The sequence below is a fragment of the Phoca vitulina genome, unplaced genomic scaffold (assembly GCF_004348235.1).
Source record: "Phoca vitulina isolate PV1807 unplaced genomic scaffold, GSC_HSeal_1.0 scaffold4, whole genome shotgun sequence".
Lineage (NCBI taxonomy): Eukaryota > Metazoa > Chordata > Mammalia > Carnivora > Phocidae > Phoca > Phoca vitulina.
In genome coordinates, this window is record NW_022589707.1 from 14,461,812 (window position 1) to 14,482,707 (window position 20,896).

Here is a 20,896-nt window from a genome sequence, read left to right on the forward strand (position 1 = left end):
TTAAATAAACAAATGCTCCAGTAGACAGAAGTAAAAAAGTCTATGCTTCATCAAACTCCACACTGCATTTGCCTATGAAATAAAAATTCTTCCAACATTTAAACAAACAAAAAAAAGGAAATAAAGGTCTATCTCACAATTTCAAAGACTGAGTAAGGTATTAATGGAGTCCAGATAACTCATGTCAATTAAATGCCTATTAAAATTTTGACTTCTAAATGGTATCAGGACCTACAATCTTACCTGGGGAGGATAGTTGCTCTCTGAAGACCACCTTGAAGATTGGTCATTTGGTTTATCCACTAAAATGTTCCTGAAATAAAATTATACAAATAATTAAAATAAGTGAATATGAATATGCAAAAAGAGGAATAATCTATCAGATGCTGAAATTATCATAAAGTTATATAATGTCTGTAACTTGAACAAAAAGAAACAACAAAACAGAGTAAGAAACAGAAAAGTTCTAGGATATATAAGATTTAAAAAAATACGATAAAGGTAGCATTTCAAACAATGGAGAAAAGCAAGAAAAATACTTCTACTTCATACCCGAGTGACAAAGTGAACAGATATGTTTAGAAATTTAAGATAAAAAAAGAAAATAAAATACCTAAGAATAAATAAAATACTATTTACACATTAGGTATGTTATTATATTGCATACAATTATATTGTTACATATATTACATATATGTGTGTTATATATATTATATGCAATATCATGTACATATATGTATATGCATACAACCAATCTTTTAGATTAAGAAATTTTTTTTTTAAGATTATTTATTTGAGAGAAAGAAAGAATATGAGTGAGAGGAGGGACAGAGGGAGAGGGAGAGAGAAACTTTAGCAAACTCCACACTGAGCATGGAGCCTGACACAGGGCTCAATCTCATGACACTGAGAGATCCTGATCTAAGCCTAAACCAAGAGTCAGATGCTTAACAGACTGTGCCACCCAGGGACCCCTAAATTAAGAAGTCTTTAAAGCACAAGGTCAAAAACAGAACCGTGGGTGAAAAAAGGAAGTGATATAAGTAACTTTGGAAGATGGTGCTTTCGCTGGAAACCATAAGGCTAGAGAAAAATGGACCCATGCATAAAAACTGTACTGTATTTGATAAAGTTGTTTTTCACAGAGATATGGGTTAATTCTGAATCAGTTTACACGAATACTGGGGTTGAACAATTAAGTAAATAGATGGTAGATGGTGGAATCAAGCTTCTCACTTTGGAGTGGAAAGTTATAGAAAAGCAAAGGGAGGAAGGTTAGAATGAACCCTGTGGTACTGGACATCACTTGAACTCATGTTTAGTTTAATATGGACACAGATAGATATGAAAATAATTATAGGTATGTATGTGCATGCATGCACAAACAACACACAAATATTATTTGCTAGCTCTGTTCACCAAGAGGGACTAGAAGTAGTGACACCCCAGTAGCAGTGAGCACACTCAGCACCCAGGTCTTGGTTTCTACCTAGCATTCCCCAATAAAAGAAAACAGGGACTCTCAGGGTAATGGCTGGTTCTAGAATTGGAGCAGGTAATTCAGAAGATAAGCCTGGAGCATAGATTAAGAAATGAGAGAGATAAATTAGTTTGCCTAAATATACATACACCTAAGAAGTGCCAAACTATTATTTTCTTCAATGTACAGATTAAGAAATGAGAGAGATACATTAATTTGCCTAAATATACATACACCTAAGAAGTCAGGATTTTAACCTGAGGCAGTCTGACTCCAAAGCCAATGTTCTTAATTACTACACTATACAGCCTAAGAATTATTTCCACTTCTTGGAACTTACCTAAAAAATAATCCAGGGGATGTAAATAATCCACATTCATCACAGCACAGTTTATAATAGCAAACTGTAAGCAACCTAATTGTATTACAATCAGGAATTAGACAAATTATTACATACTTGTGTTACAGAATACCATGTACTCATGTTCTACAAGCTAACTTTAATGTCATTGGAAAATGTTCACTACACAGTAACTGAAGAGAAAAAGTAGTTTATAGTAGATACATGATGAATCAAGTGTTGTAAGTAATAATATTCATACACGGAGAGAAAGACAAAGCATATACCAAATTGTCAATGCCACTTTCAGTGATGAGATTACATGGACTTTTTTCCTTTTTTGTACTTTTCTAGCTTTCTAAAATTAACACATATTACTTTCATAATCAGTAAAAAAGGTGGCTTTCTTTCTTAAAGATTTTATTGATTGACTGATTGATTGAGCATAACCAGGGGAAGGGGTAGAGGGAGAAGGAGAGAAAATCTCAAGCAGACTCTGTGCTGAGCAACGGAACCCGACACAGGGCTCAACCTCACAACCCTGAGATCATGATGTAAGCCAAAGAGTTGGACGCTCAACCAACGGAGCCACCCAGGTGCCCCAAAACAGTGTTTTAAGAATGAATTACAAAACACAAAATGAAGACAACCCTACATGAAAAAATACTATAGATCAAAGTTAAAGCTAAAAAACTAGGATTTTTAAAAAATCACTTTGATATGAATGTTATAAAGCATGAAAGAAAATCTGATAAAGTGGGACCACAAAAATCATTCATGTTAATGAATGACATGAAGGAGCTACCCAGTCATAATGTGAAAAGTGAGCAGACGGACCACTAAATGCAAAGTCAAGGGAGCAAACAGTTGCAATATGTTGTGGTCTTGTGAATTCTGAACTGCCTATTAAAACAGCCTTTTGGGGGCGCCTGGGTGGCTCAGTCGTTAAGCGTCTGCCTTCGGCTCGGGTCATGATCCCAGAGTCCTGGGATCGAGCCCCACATCGGGCTCCCTGCTCGGCGGGAAGCCTGCTTCTCCCTCTCCCACTCCCCCTGCTTGTGTTCCCTCTCTCGCTGTGTCTCTCTCTGTCAAATAAATAAAATATTTAGAAAAAAAAAAACAAAAAACAGCCTTTTGGAGATTCAGCAGTTTGGATATCTGAAGCTAAAATTCAGGGGAAATGCCAGGACTGAAAAATACATGTGTCTTGGGCGCCTGGGTGGCTCAGTTGGTTGAGCGACTGCCTTTGGCTCAGGTCATGATCCTGGAGTCCCAGGACCCGAGTCCCGCATCAGGCTCTCTGCTCGGCAGGGAGTCTGCTTCTCCCTCTGACCCTCCTCCCTCTCGTGCTCTCTGTCTCTCATTCTCTCTCTCTCAAATAAATAAATAAAATCTTTAAAAAAAAAAAAAAATACATGTGTCTTGGGGCGCCTGGGTGGCTCGGTCGTTAAGTGTCTGCCTTTGGCTCAGGTCATGATCCCAGGGTCCTGGGATCGAGCCCCACATTGGGCTCCCTGCTGAGTGGGGAGCCTGCTTCTCCCTCTCCCACTCCCCCTGCTTGTGTTCCCTCTCTCGCTGTGTGTGTGTGTGTGTGTCTCTCTCTGTCAAATAAATAAAATCTTTAAAATAAATAAATAAATAAATAAATACATGTGTCTTTAGGGACATCAGTACATCATAGCTAAAATATTTAAAGCCTGACACTGAATGGGATGACCTAAGGAATGAAATGGAGCTAGAGAAAGCAAAGGTCTCATTAAGCTCTGGGGGTCCATCATTTTGGGGGTCTAGATGAGAAAGGTTGAGCAAAGGAGACTAAAAATGGACAAAGATGAAGAAAAGAGAAACCCAGAAGTGTGTATGCCAAGTGAAAATATTTTAAGAAAAGAAGTGAAAGACTACATAAAATGTTTCTGAGAAAATAGGGGTTGGGTGGTATTCATCCTCATATGCCTAACTCCAAGGCTAAATGATGCTACACACAAAATGCTTAATAAATATTTGATAATGGTATGAACAAATAAATAGGCAGCAATACAAAGAAAAAATTAAAGTAGATCCATCAGGGGCGCCTGGGTGGCTCAGTCGTTAAGCGTCTGCCTTCAACTCAGGTCATGATCTCAGGGTCCTGGGATCAAGCCCCGCATCAGGCTCCCTGCTCTGTGGGAAGCCTGCTTCTCCCTCTCCCACTCCCCCTGCTTGTGTTCCCTTTCTCGCTGTGTCTCTCTCTGTCAAATAAATAAATAAAATCTTAAAAAAAAATAAAGTAGATCCATCAAAGCATAAGATACATTACTCGTACTTATTACCTATAACTTAAAGCTTATACTAAGTTAAAATAAAAATAAATGAGAAATGGGGCGCCTGGCTGGCTCATTCGGTGGAGCATGCAACTTGATCTTGGGGTTGTGAGTTTGAGCCCCACGATGGGTGTAGAGATTACTTAAAAAAATCTTTTTTAAATAAACAAAGGAGAACTAAAGTACAAACCAGAAATAAAGTGAGGTTAGCCTGAGGGGATTTGGATAGATGGATGCTCGAAGATAATCCTAATAATCTCCAGTCCCAACACTAGGTCAACTACTAGATACCTCTCCTGAGCTCAGCAGCTGACAGACACTAGAATCAGAACTCTTAAAACCACGACAAAAGCTTGGCCATAGTTGAAAACCAAGAGATCCGTGGGCAGTTCTCTCCCCCAAAAAAGGCATCAACTGCATGAGCATTTCTGGAACAATCTGCTAGTCTCCCTGGCCCACAAAGAGCTTTAGAAAGAGCTAACCTGGTAGACTTGGTTCCCTTTACCACTGAAGCTGAGATTGTACTTACCCTCTTAGCTGAAGATATCCAGATACTGAGAGGTGTCTCCTGGTAACTCACAGAGAACTAACAACATAGAAAGAAGACTGTGGATCTACCCACTATCTGAGTTACGGAAAGCTTTACCCAAAGAGTACACAATACACAATAGTTTGTATAGAAGAATAAATGTACAAAAAGACCTAAGAAAACTTATAAAAAAGAATAGTGAGAGAAGGTCATGTTATTAGCTTTTATAAACATTTCAAGTCCCTATTATTAAAAACAGTAGGGAATGGTATAGGTATAGACCTAGCTCAGAGAAACAAAAACCCAGAAATTGAGCCCAGCGTAGACCCGAATTTAATATTTGATTAAGGGGATATTTTATTTCAGTGGGAAATACAGTTATTAGTTATGATGCTTATACAACTGAATTATCTGCTGGGAGAAAATAAGCTAACTTTTGTCTAATACAAAATTAATCCCAATTAACAATTTAAACATACATACATATACAAAAATCTTAGGAAAAGTATTTAGGGGCCAATATAGACAACCAAAAGTGTTGGAAAGATCTTTTTGCCAAGAAACAGAGAAGCTGTAAAAGAAAAGATAGCTATTTGATTATAAAAAACTTAAATTCTATATTATGAAAAACACCTTAATGAAAAACCAGAAACACAAAACAGAAAAAAATGTTTGCAACTCATATGACTAATAAGGTATTCATATCTAAAATATGTAAAATATTGTTTCACATTGAGAATAAGACAAACACAATGAAAAATAAGCAGAATGTATGTTACTGAAATCATTAAGATGGCCAGTAAACAGCAACAAAAATTTCTCTAGATCCCTGTATATTGTCTGCAGGGAAAAAAATTAACAGAATAAGATTTTTCACCCATCAAATTGATTAAATTAGATCCCTACTATCAGGAAATCAGGTAGAAAAGGTGGACATGGAAAGTCAATGTACAGCATCTATTAAAGCTTTCAATGTACAGGGGGCACCTGGGTGGCTCAGTTGGTTGGGTGTCCAACTCTTGGTTTTGGTTCGGGTCTTGGTCTTGGGATCATGAGACTGAACCCTACGTGAGCTCCACGCTCGGTGTGGAGTCCGTTTGGGATCTCATTCTCCCTCTCCCCACACCCCTCACCCCCACGCACTCTCTCTCTGTCTCTAAAAATAAATTAATACATCTTTTAAAAAACCCCACAAACTTTCCATGTACATATTCTTTTGCTTAGCACTCTCATTTCAGAATCTATCCCATAAAAATAAAATCAGTACATAAGGACATACACAGAGAGACTAGTACATATGAGTCTGTTTAATGTAGCATTTTTTATAGTACTAGAGAAAAGATTAAATAAATTATAGAACATATAAACCATGGAACATTATACTGCTATTAAAGAGTAATTCAGGTCTATGTCAGCTAACTTGGAGACATTCCTGCAATGTAAGAATCAAAGAAGCATGTATGATTCTATTGTTATAAAAAAAACTATTATTTACATATTTATATACAATTAACAAGCATGTATGGTATGATCCAATTTATATCAAATAATACAAAGCACAAATATAATAAGCCTAAAATGAAGCGTAAGTACTATTAAGGGATTTTACTGATTTTCTATCTGTCATATTGTTCAGATTTTTGTAATAAACATTATTTATATAAATAGTAAAAATAATTATCGTAAAAATACTACAGTTGAGATGACGACAAACTTTCCTTATTTCTGGCAAACTGACTACACTAAGATCCGATGCTCAAATCAGGCTCAACTTTTCTTTCTTTTTAAGGACATAGAAGATGCAGAAGCAAATGATAAGAGATTACTGGCTCTTAAAATTTTTCAGTAATAGATCATTTCCCAAAGCTTTAAGTCAACTATAGATTGTTTTTAATTCTCCCTCCCAGATGTTCCTTTCCTCAATCCATTTCCACTCTCCTGCAAGGCAAATGAGAAACTAGTTCAGGGCAGTGAGTATTAACACGGACCCTTCACCAACAATAACAAGAACCACTATGAAAGCATTCTATAAAACATGTTCTTCACTATCCTTCCTGGTGTACTTCCCAAAGACCTTATAAAATCCACCACCACTACTGGTACAATAATAGCTTTCCTTCTTCTAATTCTCAGAACTAAGCAAGAGACGTTAACCTCTCACACTACACATTTCAAACACAATACAGTTCACTATCTCTGGTTTCTAAAAGGGAAAATACCCCATCTACAGCCTCTGCTGAAGGAGCAATCCTAGACAGATGTTTTATACCTGTGACTTTCCCTAACAACTATCTAAATGACAGCTAATCTAGACTGCTAGTGACCAATGATAGGAAATGCAATGGGCCAGTAAAGTATAAAACAAAAAATGTATAAGTAAACAGAAACATTGAAACAGCAAAAAGATATACAGAGTAAGAATAAGAGAGAGAAGAGAAAGAATAAGCCAGTCAGTAGTAAGATAAGAACGTAGCAGACATAAAAAAGAAATGACTCCAGGTAGCAACAGAGAATATAAATTGATGGCTTAAGTTCCAGTTGCCAGGAGGCTGTTTCTGCCAACCAAAGGAATGTGACCCAACACCCTTCTAGATACTTAATGACTAATTTTAACATTTTTACTATTGTCTGAAAAAAAAAAAATAAATGACAAGCAAAGAAAAAAGTTACAGAAGACACAATTCAGTATAGAAACTACATGACTCAATAAAGACTAATCTACTAATGGTAGGTATCTGCCATCCTAAAAAATATTTAAAATACAAAATGCAAATAATAACTGAGAACTGGTCAAGAGGAACTGAGAAGATGGGTTGAGCACTAAAATGATTTCCCATTTTCGCCAGGTTTTCTAAAATGAACACTTTAAAATTAAAATGTACATTTTCATGCCTACTAACGCAGGATGAAAACTGAAGGCAATAAAAATGAACCACATTAAGTCTCTTAGACACAGAATACAAAGACAAGGCTGTAATTGAATTCTTCAATTAGGACTATAGAAATTTATAGTGAAACACATGGACAAATGAAATATGTAATACAGTGTTAACTTTCTCCAAGTTATGTCTCTATTTTGCATATTTTTACATGTGCTAAATATATACTACCAAAAAACATCAGAAACAATCTATTAAAATTCATCATAAGAAGATAATTTACCGGACATTTTGAGTTCAAGTCAGCAAATTAAAAATCTTTTTTTGATTAAATATGCTCAAACCCTAAGCCTACTTGGCAATACCTTTTAAATCACTGCTCTTAAGAACACTTAAAATAAATATAAAAAGCAGCACTTGGGCAAAAAAATGGAGCATTTAACATTTTTTTTCTGCTAATGGATGATGCTCAGCATACTCATCAGTAAATCCAGTCGATTTTAAATTGAGAGTTTTAGATACTCAAAAGCTACCTCTAATTTTGATGTGAAAAGGTCAGTCGAGCAGAGTTTTAAGGATTCAAGTCTGGAATATTTTCCTTTTTATAGTTTAAAAACACTGTACTAAAACCTGTGCCCTTTTTGTTGAATGACGTGAAAAAATGGATCTAGAAGATTTAAACTTTGACTAGGAATCATAAGATTATGGAGGTTGGCCACTAATTGGTTGGGTTAAGCACATCACATAATCTCATAGAGTTTTAATGCCTTTATCTGCAGTGCAAAGAGAAAGGTTAAATATCTTGGTCTCAAGTTTCTTCCGGCTCTATCAGAGCAGCTGCATTGCACAATTCTAGAAAACACCATTCATGAGAGCATGCTAACATTCTACAATTCTGTAAAAAGCCTTTTATATCCTTTATTGAAGGTATCATGTATAATCCTCCTCCTACATAGCAGTTAATAACAACACACAACCCACTGATTGTAACAGAGCTTCCATTACGTGTGAACACTGCTGGGGTACCACCATAATAACAGTAAAACAATGGGTACCTGGGGCCAAAAAGATTATGATCTATTTTTTAATAAACAATAAATGGAGATAGCATAAAACTTAGGAGACAAAAATTATTCAATAAAAAATTAATTCAAAATGCAAAAATAGAAATCAACTAAAATCAATTTGGAAAATCCACAGCTATAGAGTTAAAGAGCATACTATAAAAATTATAGCTTCTTCACAACAAAAAAAATTAAAAAAAAATTATAGCTTCTTCAAAAATCACTTATACTTGTACATACTGTAGAGGTTTAGACTCCTTCCCAAATACTTCCCAATTTTCACAAAGAACCATGGTGGGGAGGGGGCCTGCTGTAAACTGAAGTTACTTAATTCAACAAATATTTACTGAGTCCTATATGCCAGACATTGTGCTGGGCTCTAGGAATACAGTGATATATAAGATAGACAGGATCCCCACTTGTGATGCTAATGTTCAAATAAGAAGCAGCAGAAAATAAACAAGTAGAGTTGTAAACAAGATAATTATAAACTGTTAAAAGTGTTATAAAAGAAACAAACAAGGAACTGACATACAGCAGGGAGTTCCTTTACTTGGAGTGGTTAAAAAAAAACCCTCTGAAAAAATGCTAACTATTCTAATTTAAAGGAGCTACCCAAAATGAAAAAAAAAAAACAAATCAATTCTTTACAAAGGAACCAACAAGTTTAGGGTGTCTGGGTGGCTCAGTCAGTTAAGCATCTACCTTGGGCTCAGGTCATGATTCTCCCTCTCCCTCTGCCTGCTTCTCCCTCTGCCCCTCTCCCGCCTGGTGCTCACGCTCTCTCTCTCTCGCAAAAACAAATAAATAATATCTTTAAAAAAAAAAAAAAAGGAACCAACAAGTTTAAAATTCTAGCAATAGAAAATAATCTGACCAAGGAAGTCTGAGAACTGAATAAAGTCAGATAATGATAATGTTCTCACAGGCTCCAAGATGAGGTAAATGCAAAGAAGGCAGGAAATCTCTAAGGAGATGAGAACATTAAAAAAAGAAAAAAAAATGGTGGTGCACCTGGGTGGCTAAGTCATTAAGCATCTGCCTTCTGCTCAGGTCATGATCCCAGGGTCCTGGGATGGAGCCCCGCATCGGGCTCCCCCGTCCGCGGGAAGCCTGCTTCTCCCTCTCCTAACTCCCCCTGCTTGTGTTCCCTCTCTCGCTGTGTCTCTCTCTGTCAAATAAACAAATAAATAAAATCTCAAAAAAAGAAATGGTGATTCTAGATTCTAAGAGGATTTCAGAACTATCTCACATTCATTCTCTTACTTTTAGAAGAACAGAGACCCACTCTGAAATGAAATTGCAAAGAAGAGAGAATAAATTAAGCAAAGCATAAAAAATGTCAACCCCAGGAGAGAGAAGATTCATATTCTTGGTGGGCAGAGATCTAAGTCATATAGACCTCAAAAAGTACAACAGCAAAATACATTTAAAGGTGACTCTTCAGAAAGCATAGTTTCCAGACTCCTGGAAAACACACTTATAAAGGCAAAAAGCTTTACTTTATCTCAAAAGTCCAATTTTTAAAATACTTCACAAAGCTCAGAAACCACATCCCTTCTGCCTATAGAAGTTCTAAAACTACCGAAAACCAAACTTGTTTAAACACTAGAAACTGGGGCGCCTGGGTGGCTCAGTCGTTAAGTGTCTGCCTTCAGCTCACGTCATGATCCTAGGGTCCTGGGATTGAGCCCCGCATCGGGCTCCCTGCTCGGCAGGAAGCCTGCTTCTCCCTCTCCCACTCCCCCTGCTTGTGTTCCTGCTCTAGCTATCTCTCTCTCAGTCAAATAAATAAATAAAATCTTTTAATAAATAAATAAATAAAAATAAAGACTAGAAACTAAAATGAAAGCCTACAATAATATATTTTAGGAAAAATATCAAATGTGAAACAAATAATACTCTAACAGATAATAAAAACATGTGAGAAATAATGCAGTCACAAAAAAGATAAACGTGATTATTATTTCAACATGACCTAACCGAAATTTAAAAAATAGTTGAAGTTTAATAAGGAACAATAAGTCAAAATTACAACAGCTCAGAAATATTACAATAGGAATTACTATTATGACTCTCCAATGAAAACCCAAACCAGAAAAAGAAAGAAATGATAAAAGATTAGAGGACGAATAAACAAAATAGAAACCAAAAAAAAAAAATCAACAATAAAAGAAATGAAACCACGAGCTGGTTCTTCGAAAAAGTCAACAAAATTCATAAACCTTTAGCCAGACTTATCAAGACAAAAAGAGAGAAGATGCAAATAAAATCAGAAATGAAAGAGGAAAAATAACAACTGACACAAGAGAAATACAAAGGATTGTAAGAGAACGTTATGAAAAATTATATGCCAACAAATTGGACAACCCAGAAGAAATGGAAAAATTCCTACAAACATACAACCTCCCAAAATTGAATCAGAAAGAAACAGAAAATTTGAACAAATTATCAGCAATGAAATTGAATCAGTAATCAAAAAACTCCCAACAGGGCACCTGGGTGGCTCAGTCAGTTGAGTAGCCATCTCTTGATTTTGGCTCAGGTCATGATCTCAGGGTTGTGAGACTGAGCCCTGCGTGGGGTTCCGAGCTCAGCACAGAATGTGCTTGTCTCTCTCCCTCCCTCTCTGCCCCTACCCCAGCTCCCACAGCTCACACCAGTGCTTTCTCTCCCTCCCTCTCAAATAAATAAGGTCTAAAAAAAAAAAAACCCACACAATAAAATCGACTCCCTTCTCCCCCTGCTAAAAAATGCCTAATAAAGAAAAAACAGATTAGAAAGTGAGTAAACATAATAAAACAGATACAAAAGAAAGCAAGAGTAAGTAGGTGATTCAATAAATATATAATTGGAATCAGACAGGTATTTCAAACTGTGCTGCAAGCAAATCTTCCTAAAATAAGACCCAAATCTACACAATAAAAGAAAGCACAGTATGTCTGGGAAATTCAATCCAGTATATTCCTAATACAAACTATCAGACTTAATTTTTTTTTTTCTGAAGTTATTTACACATCCAGGTAAAAAGACCAAGTTACTTATAAGAAAAGGAAGATTATAGTGTCAGAGTGCCTGGATGGCTCAGTTGGTCAAGCATCTGACTTCAGCTTGGGTCATGATCCCAGGGTCCTGGGATGGAGCCCAACACCCAGGCACCACACTCAACAGGGAGTCTGCTTCTCCCTCTCCCTTTGCCCCTCCCCCTGATGGTGTGTGTGTGTGTGTGTGCACATGCTCACTCTCTCATATAAATTAAATCTTAAAAAAAAAAAGAAAATTATAGTGTCAAGAAACTTCACAACAGCTGTTTTATACTCAAATAAAACAAAAATTTTAAGATACCCAAGCACATGTGTATCATATGAAACTAGAACTGTCCTTCAAGTTTAAAGGCACAGATTAGTTAACATGTAAAAGTTCCCTAAGAAACCTACTAAAGAACAAACTATATGTATCCAAGAAATAACTTGAAAAGCTTCAGGATAGTCTGGTCATGTGAACTAAAGACACTTACCAATAGAACTAAAACTAACCACGAAAAGAAGAATGACCTAACAGTATGTAAAATTGTTCTCAAAGTAGAAAGGATAGCTCTATCAAAAAACGGGAGAAAAATAGAAGAGATCATCACTTAAAATTAGATGCTGGGAGAGAGAGAAGAAGAGGAGGTCCCTAGCTAACTTCCTCAGGGAGTCTTAAGAGTGTTACATTAGGGGCACCTGGGTGGCTCAGTCAGTTAAGCAGTTAAATGTCTGACTTCAGCTCAGGTCCTGATCTCAGGGTCCTGGAATCAAGCCCCATGTCAGGCTCCCCGCTTAGTGGGGAGTCTGCTTCTCCCCCCCGTTTCCCTCTGTCCCTCCCCCTGCTCATCCTCTCTCCTCAAATAAATAAAATCTTTAAAAAAAAAAAAAAGAACAAAAATGATACATTAAAGAGACTGAATTGAAGGGAACAACAACAACAAAAACAAAATAAAAAAGCACAAACCATCCTAAATGCCAAAACAAACTTATTTTAATAAGAAAAAGACCAAAGAAAAAGGATGACCTAATGAAAGATTTTGTGTGTTCACATGTGTATGTGTGAAATTATGCCACACTCCCTGCTCAGCGGGAAGCCTGCCTCTCCCACTCCCCCTGCTTGTGTTCCCTCTCTCGCCGCTCTCTCTCTGTCAAATAAATAAAATCTTTAAAAAAAAATAAAAAATAAAAAATAAAAAAATATGCCACAAAACCTTAGGGTGGAACTGAGATCAAACATATCAATGAACATAATGGGCCCAACAACATTTTAAAAGTTTTTAGATGTTAAAACGGCAAAAATCCAATTCTCTGATGTAGATAAGAGACATAAATAAAACAAAGTGATTTCAGCAGTTATATATTGAAAAGGAATTTGCAAAGACAGACCAGGCAAATACAAATAATAAGAAAGCAGGTGGAAATTTTGATTTCCGACAAGATAAAATTCAGAACCTAAAGCAAAAATAAGAGTACTTTATAATAAAAATACTACAGTCTACAATACACATTAATGCCAGATAGTATTTGCAAATTTTTTTTAAAAACACCAAAATTCAAACAGAAACACCAAAATAAAAAACTGCCCCTCAATGTGAAAAGTAAAAATAAAAAAAAAAGTATTAAAAATTCTTGGGTCAAAGGAGAAATATAAAGCAAACTGCAAAGTTTCTACAAAATAATGCTAATAGCAATGTAACAGAGAGTATAGTTGCACTTTCCAATAGAACTTTCTTCAATGGTAGAAATATTCTATATCTGCACTGTCCAATACAATAGCCACTAGACACGTCGCTACTGAGTACTTAAAATGTGGCTAATGAGACTGAGGAAGTGAAATTTTAATTTAATTTTAAATCCATTTCAAATTGCTACATGTTTAAAATAACCATTAGATATATGTTATCTATCATATAACCACTTGATATGTTATACATATATCATAGTGTAGCTTTATACAGTATAGCAAAAATTCATAAAATTTAGTAACTATGTCAATATAAATGAGTAATATATGAAAAATTAAAGTGAGAAAGGAACAGGTAGCAAAATGCAAATATATAAAAAAAAAAAGCTCCTGGGGCACCTGGCTGGCTCAGTCAATGGAGCATGTGACTCTTGATTTCCAGGTTGTGGGTTCAAGCCCTGCATTGGGTGTAGAGATTACTTAAAAATAAAATCAAAAAAAAAAAAAAAGCTGCTGAGCAGAGACTGTTTTAAGAGTCACAAAGCTACTTTGCAAAAGTCTTTGGAGATAAATCTGAAAACTCAGATGAAATGTGTAACTCAGCGGGGAAAAAATGTACCAACTGACCCCAGTAGACATAGAAAGTCAAGAGAGAAATTTCCACACAAGAAAGAGTTATCAGAATTCAAGCATCAAAAAACAGCAAGTACAGATGGTTCCAGTAAGGAAATCTATCAAAACATTTAAAAAGAATAGACCCAATATAACCTAAACTATTCAACAACATAGTAAAAAGATAAAAGCATGTTTTAATGAAGCTAGCATAAAGACTGATATCAAATCTGATAAAGACTACTAACAGAAGTACACAGATTATAAATCAACTTCAGTTATACTGACATAAAAAATCTCTTATGAAAATCCTGTAAGAAGTGCTAGAAAGTAAAAAACTACAGCATTAAAAAGTCAAAACCTAGTATGTGTTATTCCAAAAATGCAAAGGTGCTTCATTATTAGGTCCCCCATTAATATAATGTCATAATAAAAGATCTAAAGAAAAAGATTATTTGATCATTTCAATAGATGCCTCAAAAAAACATCTGATAAAGTTCAACACTCAATTACGACAAAAGCACTCAACCTTACAAAAATTATGTATATATCTTTAACTTGATTTTATATACATATAAAACATATAAACAAAAGCCAGCACTTTTTATAACATTTAAACACTAGAAACATTTCTACCAAAATCAAGGACAAAGATGCCCTTTATCACAACTATTAACCTTATAATGAAGGTATTAGCCAATATAATTTTAATAGGGAAAGCAAAGGAATGTCCAGATTCAGCTCCAAAATACAAAAACTTGTAAAAGTTATCACTCCTATCTAGACAAGACAAAAGTGAACTAAAAATCAAGGACTTTTCTTAGGTCTTTCAAAGAGCTGAGGTTACTGAGGAAACCACAACCATGAAATCTAGATAGTTAAGACAGAATTACAGGTGAGATCACAGCTTACCCCAAGCAGAAGCCAATGGAGACAATAATTGATAGGAATAATTAATATGTCATTTTGACAAATCTTGGGAGACTGAATGTGGACTATCTTGAGAGAAACTCCTGGAGGCACGGTCTCAGGGATATCCCACACTTTTGTGGGTTTTACTTCCAGTAAAAGAAGAGAAAAACCCCCACCTGGAACAAGGTAGTTTAGCAACTATTTTTTAAATACCCCCAGAGTTTCTTCATAACGAAAGCCAGCCTTCTAAAGGCAACTACTTTACCAGAGCCTTACCCTACCTAGGGAAGAGCAATTAGATAACCCTACCCCCTCCAGTCTTCCTTTCTCACATAAGGGGAGGGGAGAAAAAGGCTAAGAAACATTTTAGAAATAAGAGTCCAGAGACTTAGTCCCAGTTAAAACTGGGATTTAATAATAAGATTAGAAAATTGTTCCCCAACCTCACTTAACCATCACAACAGGAGCAATGTATAATAGCATACGTTACAACTGAGAGAGATACGGGACACTACTCTAAGTATTTCTTTGGGAACTCAAAAACAAAAACAAAACAAAAAACTAAAACAAAGAAAAAAGGCAGGGAGGGAAACAAGAACACTAAAAGAAATTATGCTTCTAGCACTTAGGGTTACAATAAACATTAGATAGCCCAAACTCTAATCTGAAGAACGCAAAATCTCAAACTAAAAAGCCTAATTACCTCAGTTCCCATTACCCAATATATCATAGCTGGCTTCCAACAAAAAAACTGAAAAGCATGCCAAAAGGCAAGAAAAAATTCTTTTTAGTTTTTTATTTTTTATTTATTTATTTTTTTTAAGATTTTATTTATTTATTTGACAGAGAGAGACACAGTGAGAGAGGGAACATAAGCAGGGGGAGTGGGAGAGGGAGAAGCAGACTTCCCACTGAGAACTTTAAAATAACTACAATTAATATCTTAAGGAAAAAGTAGACAATATGCAAGGCAGATGGGTAATGTACCAAGGAAAGAGTAAGTGAACTTGAAGATATGTCAGCAGAAAGTTCCCAAACTGAAAAAGAAAAAAAAATTTTTAAAGGAAAAGAATATCAAAAAACTGTGAGAAAATTACAAAAGCTATAACATTTGCTTAAGTGTGATAACAGGAAAAGAGAATAAAGAGTGGAAGAAATATCTGAAGTAAGTAATAATGACTGGAAATTTTCCAAAACTAATGACAGACACCAAACCACATATCCAGGAAGCTCAGAGAAAAAACCAAGGAGGATACACAAAACAAACACACAAACCAAAAAAAACCAAAAAACAAACAAAACCCAAAAACCTACATGGATGCACTACTGTATTCAAACTGCTGTAAACCAAAGAAAAAGAGAAAATCATTTTGAATGAAACCAGTGGGGAAAACTCCTTACCTATGCAAGAACAAGGATAATTAGTTTGAACTTCTCAAACCATACAATCAAGGAGTAAATGAAATGCTTCTAAGCACTGGAAGAATAAAAGCTCCAACCCCAAATTCTATATCCAGAAAAACTGTCCTTTAAAAGTGAAGGAAAAATAAATACTTCCTAAAACAAAACCCGAGGAAATCTGTCACCAGTAGGTCTGCCTTGCATGAAAGTGAAAAGAAGTTCTTTGAAGTAAAATGATATGGGTCAAAAACCTGGATCTGTATAAAGAGGGTCAGGTGATGATTAAATGAAGATAAAGTAAAAAAATGTATTTTCTTATTCTTAACTGAATAAACTGTTCATTGGGTGATTATGGCATATGAAAAAGAGAAATGAATTAGAACAATGGTATAAGGGATGGGAGGGAGGAATTAGAAATACTCTGATATAAAGTACCTAAACTACCTGTGAAACAGTATACTGTCATTTAAAGCTAGATTTGATTAGTTGCAAATGTGTACTGCAAACTCTGAGACAACCACTAAAAATATATTTAAAAGAAGTGTAATTGATATGCTAAGAGAAAAGAAAATGAAATCACATTGACTATTCATTTCAAATCAGAGAAGGCAGGAAAAACAGGAGGAATTAAGAAAAGAACCAAAGAAAATGTGCAATAAGTATAAAATAGTTACAAATATGGTTGGCATCAATCTAATTGTATCAATAATTGAAATAAAATATAAATGGTCTAAATAAACCAACTGTAAGACACAGACTGCCAGAGTTTAAAAAAAAAATAAGAAGACCCAAATATACTGTCTATAAGAAACCCACCATAAATCTAAGGACACAATAGATGAAAAGTAAAGACATAGAGAAAGATATACCATGCTTTCAAAAGAAAGCTAGAGTCACTATATTAATGTCAGAAAAAAGACTTAAGAATAAGAAAAATTCTCACACATAAAGGAGGGTATTACATAATGAAAAAAGTGTCAATTCTCCAAGAAGATAGAACAATCTTTAATCTGTCTGAACCCCCCCAAAAAGTGTCAAAATACTTGAGGGAAAAACTGACAGAAAGGCAAAAAGAAATAGACAAATCCACTATTATAACTGAAGACATCAACATCCCCCTATCAGTAATTGACAGATCAAGCAGGCAGAAACTCAGTATGAATACAGCTGAATTGAACAGTACCATCAATCAACTGGATCTAATGAACATTTATTGAATTTTTTTTTTAAAGATTTTATTTATTTATTTGACAGAGAGAGACACAGCTAGAGAGGGAACATAAGCAGGGAGAGTGGGAGAGGGAGAAGCAGGCTCCCCACGGAGCAGGGAGCCCGACGCGGGGCTCGATCCCAGGACCCTGGGATCATGACCTGAGCGAAAGGCAGACGCTTAACAACTGAGCCACCCAGGCGCCCTTTTATTGAATATTTTATCCAGTGCAGAATACACATTCTCCATTCACCAAGGTAAACCATAAAACACATTAATAAATGTAAAAGAACAGAAAATCATACAAAGAATGCTCTCGGACCACAATGGAATTAAATTAGAAATCAGTAACAGAAAGATAGGCGGAAAATCCCAAAATATTTGGAGTAAATAACACACTTCTAAAATAGTATGTGGGTCAAGTCTCAATATAAATTTTTAAATATATTGAAGTAAATAAAAGTAAAAACAAAACATCAAAGTTTGTGTGATGAAGCCAAAGCAAAACTTAGAAGGATACTTACAGCACTGAATGCATATATTAGAGAAAGATGTAAAATCAAGCACCCATGCTTCCACCCTTGGCAACTACAGAACGAAGAGCAATTTAAGCATAAAGCAAGCAGAGATGGTAAATAACAAAAAGCAAAAAATCAGTGAAACACAAAACTATAAAACTCTTAGAAGATAACACAGGAGAAAATCTAGGTGACTTGGGTATGACACTGACTTTTTAATTATAACACCAAAAGCAAAATCCATGAAAGAAAAAATTGGTAAGATTTTATTAAAATTAAAAATTTCTACTCTGCAAAAGACACCATTAAGAGAAATAAACAACTAAACACAGATGGGGAGAAAATCCCATGCAGAATAACTCTGAATAGATTATGTAGATATCCCACTCTAATGGAAAAGAGGGTAATTCCTTACTTTATGTGTAGGCCATGTGTGGACTGTGCACAGTAACTTTCTTCCAAGAGTATAGTATGGAAAGAGGAAAAAGGAGTAACTTGACAGTGGAGAAACCTGACAAACACTACCTCAGCCAGGTGATCAAGGACAAAATCAATGGTGAAAAATCATACTAATAGTATGTACCCTTGTGACAAAAATGACACTTTATCTCTCTGATCTTCCTACCCAAACCCCAAAATCCCTGTCTTATAATCATGAAGGGGGAAAAAATCATACAAATTCCAATAGGGGGCACCCTACAATATACAGTATTCCTCAAAATGTCAAGTCATCAAAAACAAAATCTAAGAAATTGTCACCACTCAGAGGAGCCTAGGAAACATGACAATTAAATGTAATGTGGTGGAACACCTGGGTGGCACAGTTGGTTAAGCGTCTGACTCTTGGTTTCGGCTCAGGTCATGACTCAGGGTTTGTGAGATCAAGCCCCACATCAAGCACCGAGGCTCTACAGTCAGCGCAGAGTCTGCTTGAGTTCTCTCTCCTCCTCCCACTGCCCCTCACACTCCGTTTGTAGACAGCATGATTTGTCTACATGGAAACCACCCCTCCCACCCCCCAAAAAACCTCCTAGAACTAGGGAGGAGTTCAGCAGTGTTGCAGGATACAGTATCAACACACAACAGTCAACCACATTACTATATACAATGAACAAGTGGATGCCAAAATTAAAAACACAAAACCATTTATAACTGGTTCAAAAGAAATAAAATATAACAAAACATGTACAGGAGGATTTCTATCCTAAAAATTACAAAATGCTGGCGAAAAAAAAAATCAAAGACAACCTAAATAAATGGAAAGACACATCATGTTCATAGATTGAAAGACTCAAAATAGTAGAGATGGCCTAAGGAAAAAAAATAATAGAACTGTAAAATCATAAAAGTTACAATTCCATAAATAAAATTTGAACTGGAAATAGCAGTATGAACTAGAGGTATTTTTTCTTAAAAAATAATAAGCATAATTTCCTAGCTATGCCCCCTAAAAGGGTCTAAAAGAAATGACAATCCAGTAGCAATAGCATTCCTAGTCTCCAATTGTGAACAATAAACGTCATTCCTTCATCAAGGTATGACAGATAAAGGACATCTTGCTGTGCCAAAAAAAGCAAGAAAATAAAGACCATTGAGGTCACGTCAAAGGAACACAGGAGCAAACCTGAAGGGGTTCCCACTTGCCAAAGATGGAACAATCTGGTATCAAAAAGGACTACTGACATTCTTAAAAACACAATGAATATATAAAAAGCCTAAAGTTAAAAAATGCTTTTCTTTGCTTTTCTTTTTAAAAATGAAAAAATTAGATACCTAGAGGTATATATCAACTCGTTGGTCATTAAAAGAAGTAAGCATTTATCTTGCTTTCCAAGAAAACTGTATTTCAGAGTAACCAAAAAGCTATAACGGATGACAGAGAATTCTATACAAAATATTCCAGCTAATAAATGTGAAAGGAACGACAGTATTTTAAAAATACCAATTTTGATACCTTTAATGAAATATCTTATTCTAACAATGGCTATCTTTGGATACTGAAACCATTAATGAAAGGTGGATGGGAAATTAAGGAATCAAGCTGGCACTCCCAGACTTTGTATCTCCTGAAGTGATACAATACAAAGTACATGGCACCACCTAGGGAGTAGTCTTAAAAAAAAAAAAAAATCGATCCCAAATCTAAATAAGTCTTTCCATCTGTACAAAGTATGACAGGAATCAGTCAAATGCCACTACAAAAAAGTAAATGGACATAGTCAGAATATGGTAGCCTCTTCAGGGCAATGACCTAGTTTATTCAAGAAATCAATGGATGAAAGAAAAATGGCATGAGGATGGAAGAAAAGAAAATGAAAAACTATCTATTTTTGCAGATGATAAGATTACATATGTAGGAAACACCAAAGAACCGGTGGGAAGAAAATACTACAAAGTGAATTTGAAAGAATTTATTTTAAAGATTTTATTTATTTATTTATTTATTTATTTATTTGAGAGAGAGAGAGAGCATAAGCAGAGGATGCTGCAGAGGGAGAGGGAGAAGCAGTCTCCCCACTAAGCAGGAAGCCCCATGCAGGGCTCGATCCCAGGACCTCGGGATCATGACCTGAGCCAAAGGCAGACGCTTAACAGACCGAGCCACCAAGGTGCCCCTGGAAGACTATTCTTGATGAAAAGAATTTTAAAGAAACATAACAAATACAGTGAGTTTTTAGATCCTTATTCAAACAAACTATAGAAAGACATTTTTAACAAACAGAAAATGGAATATGGACTAGGTATTAGATATTAAGGAATTACTGATAAATCTGCTAGGTAAAATAATGGCGTTGTGGTTACAGTCTCTGGCAGGGAAATTCAAAGATGGTCTTGGAGCGCCTGCGTGGCTGAGTCAGTTAAGTGTCTAACTCTTGATTTTGGCTCAGGTCATATTTCACAGTTGTGAAATCAAGCCCTTCTGTGGATTCCTCACTCATTG

At 35.5% G+C, this 20,896-nt stretch overlaps 1 protein-coding gene across 5 annotated transcripts in view; it reads right to left on the bottom strand.

Annotated features, from left to right (window-relative positions):
- Nucleotides 1–20,896, bottom strand: part of MKLN1 (muskelin 1) — a 313,020-nt gene that overhangs the window by 118,846 nt on the left and 173,278 nt on the right. For all 5 annotated transcript variants that reach the window (XM_032401559.1, XM_032401556.1, XM_032401557.1 and 2 more), the window contains one exon: nucleotides 244–313. Coding sequence is in view for 3 of the 5 variants with exons in the window: in XM_032401557.1 (XP_032257448.1) it covers nucleotides 244–313 (70 nt within the window). In the remaining 2 variants the exon portion in view is untranslated. The remainder of the gene's footprint in view (nucleotides 1–243; nucleotides 314–20,896) is intronic.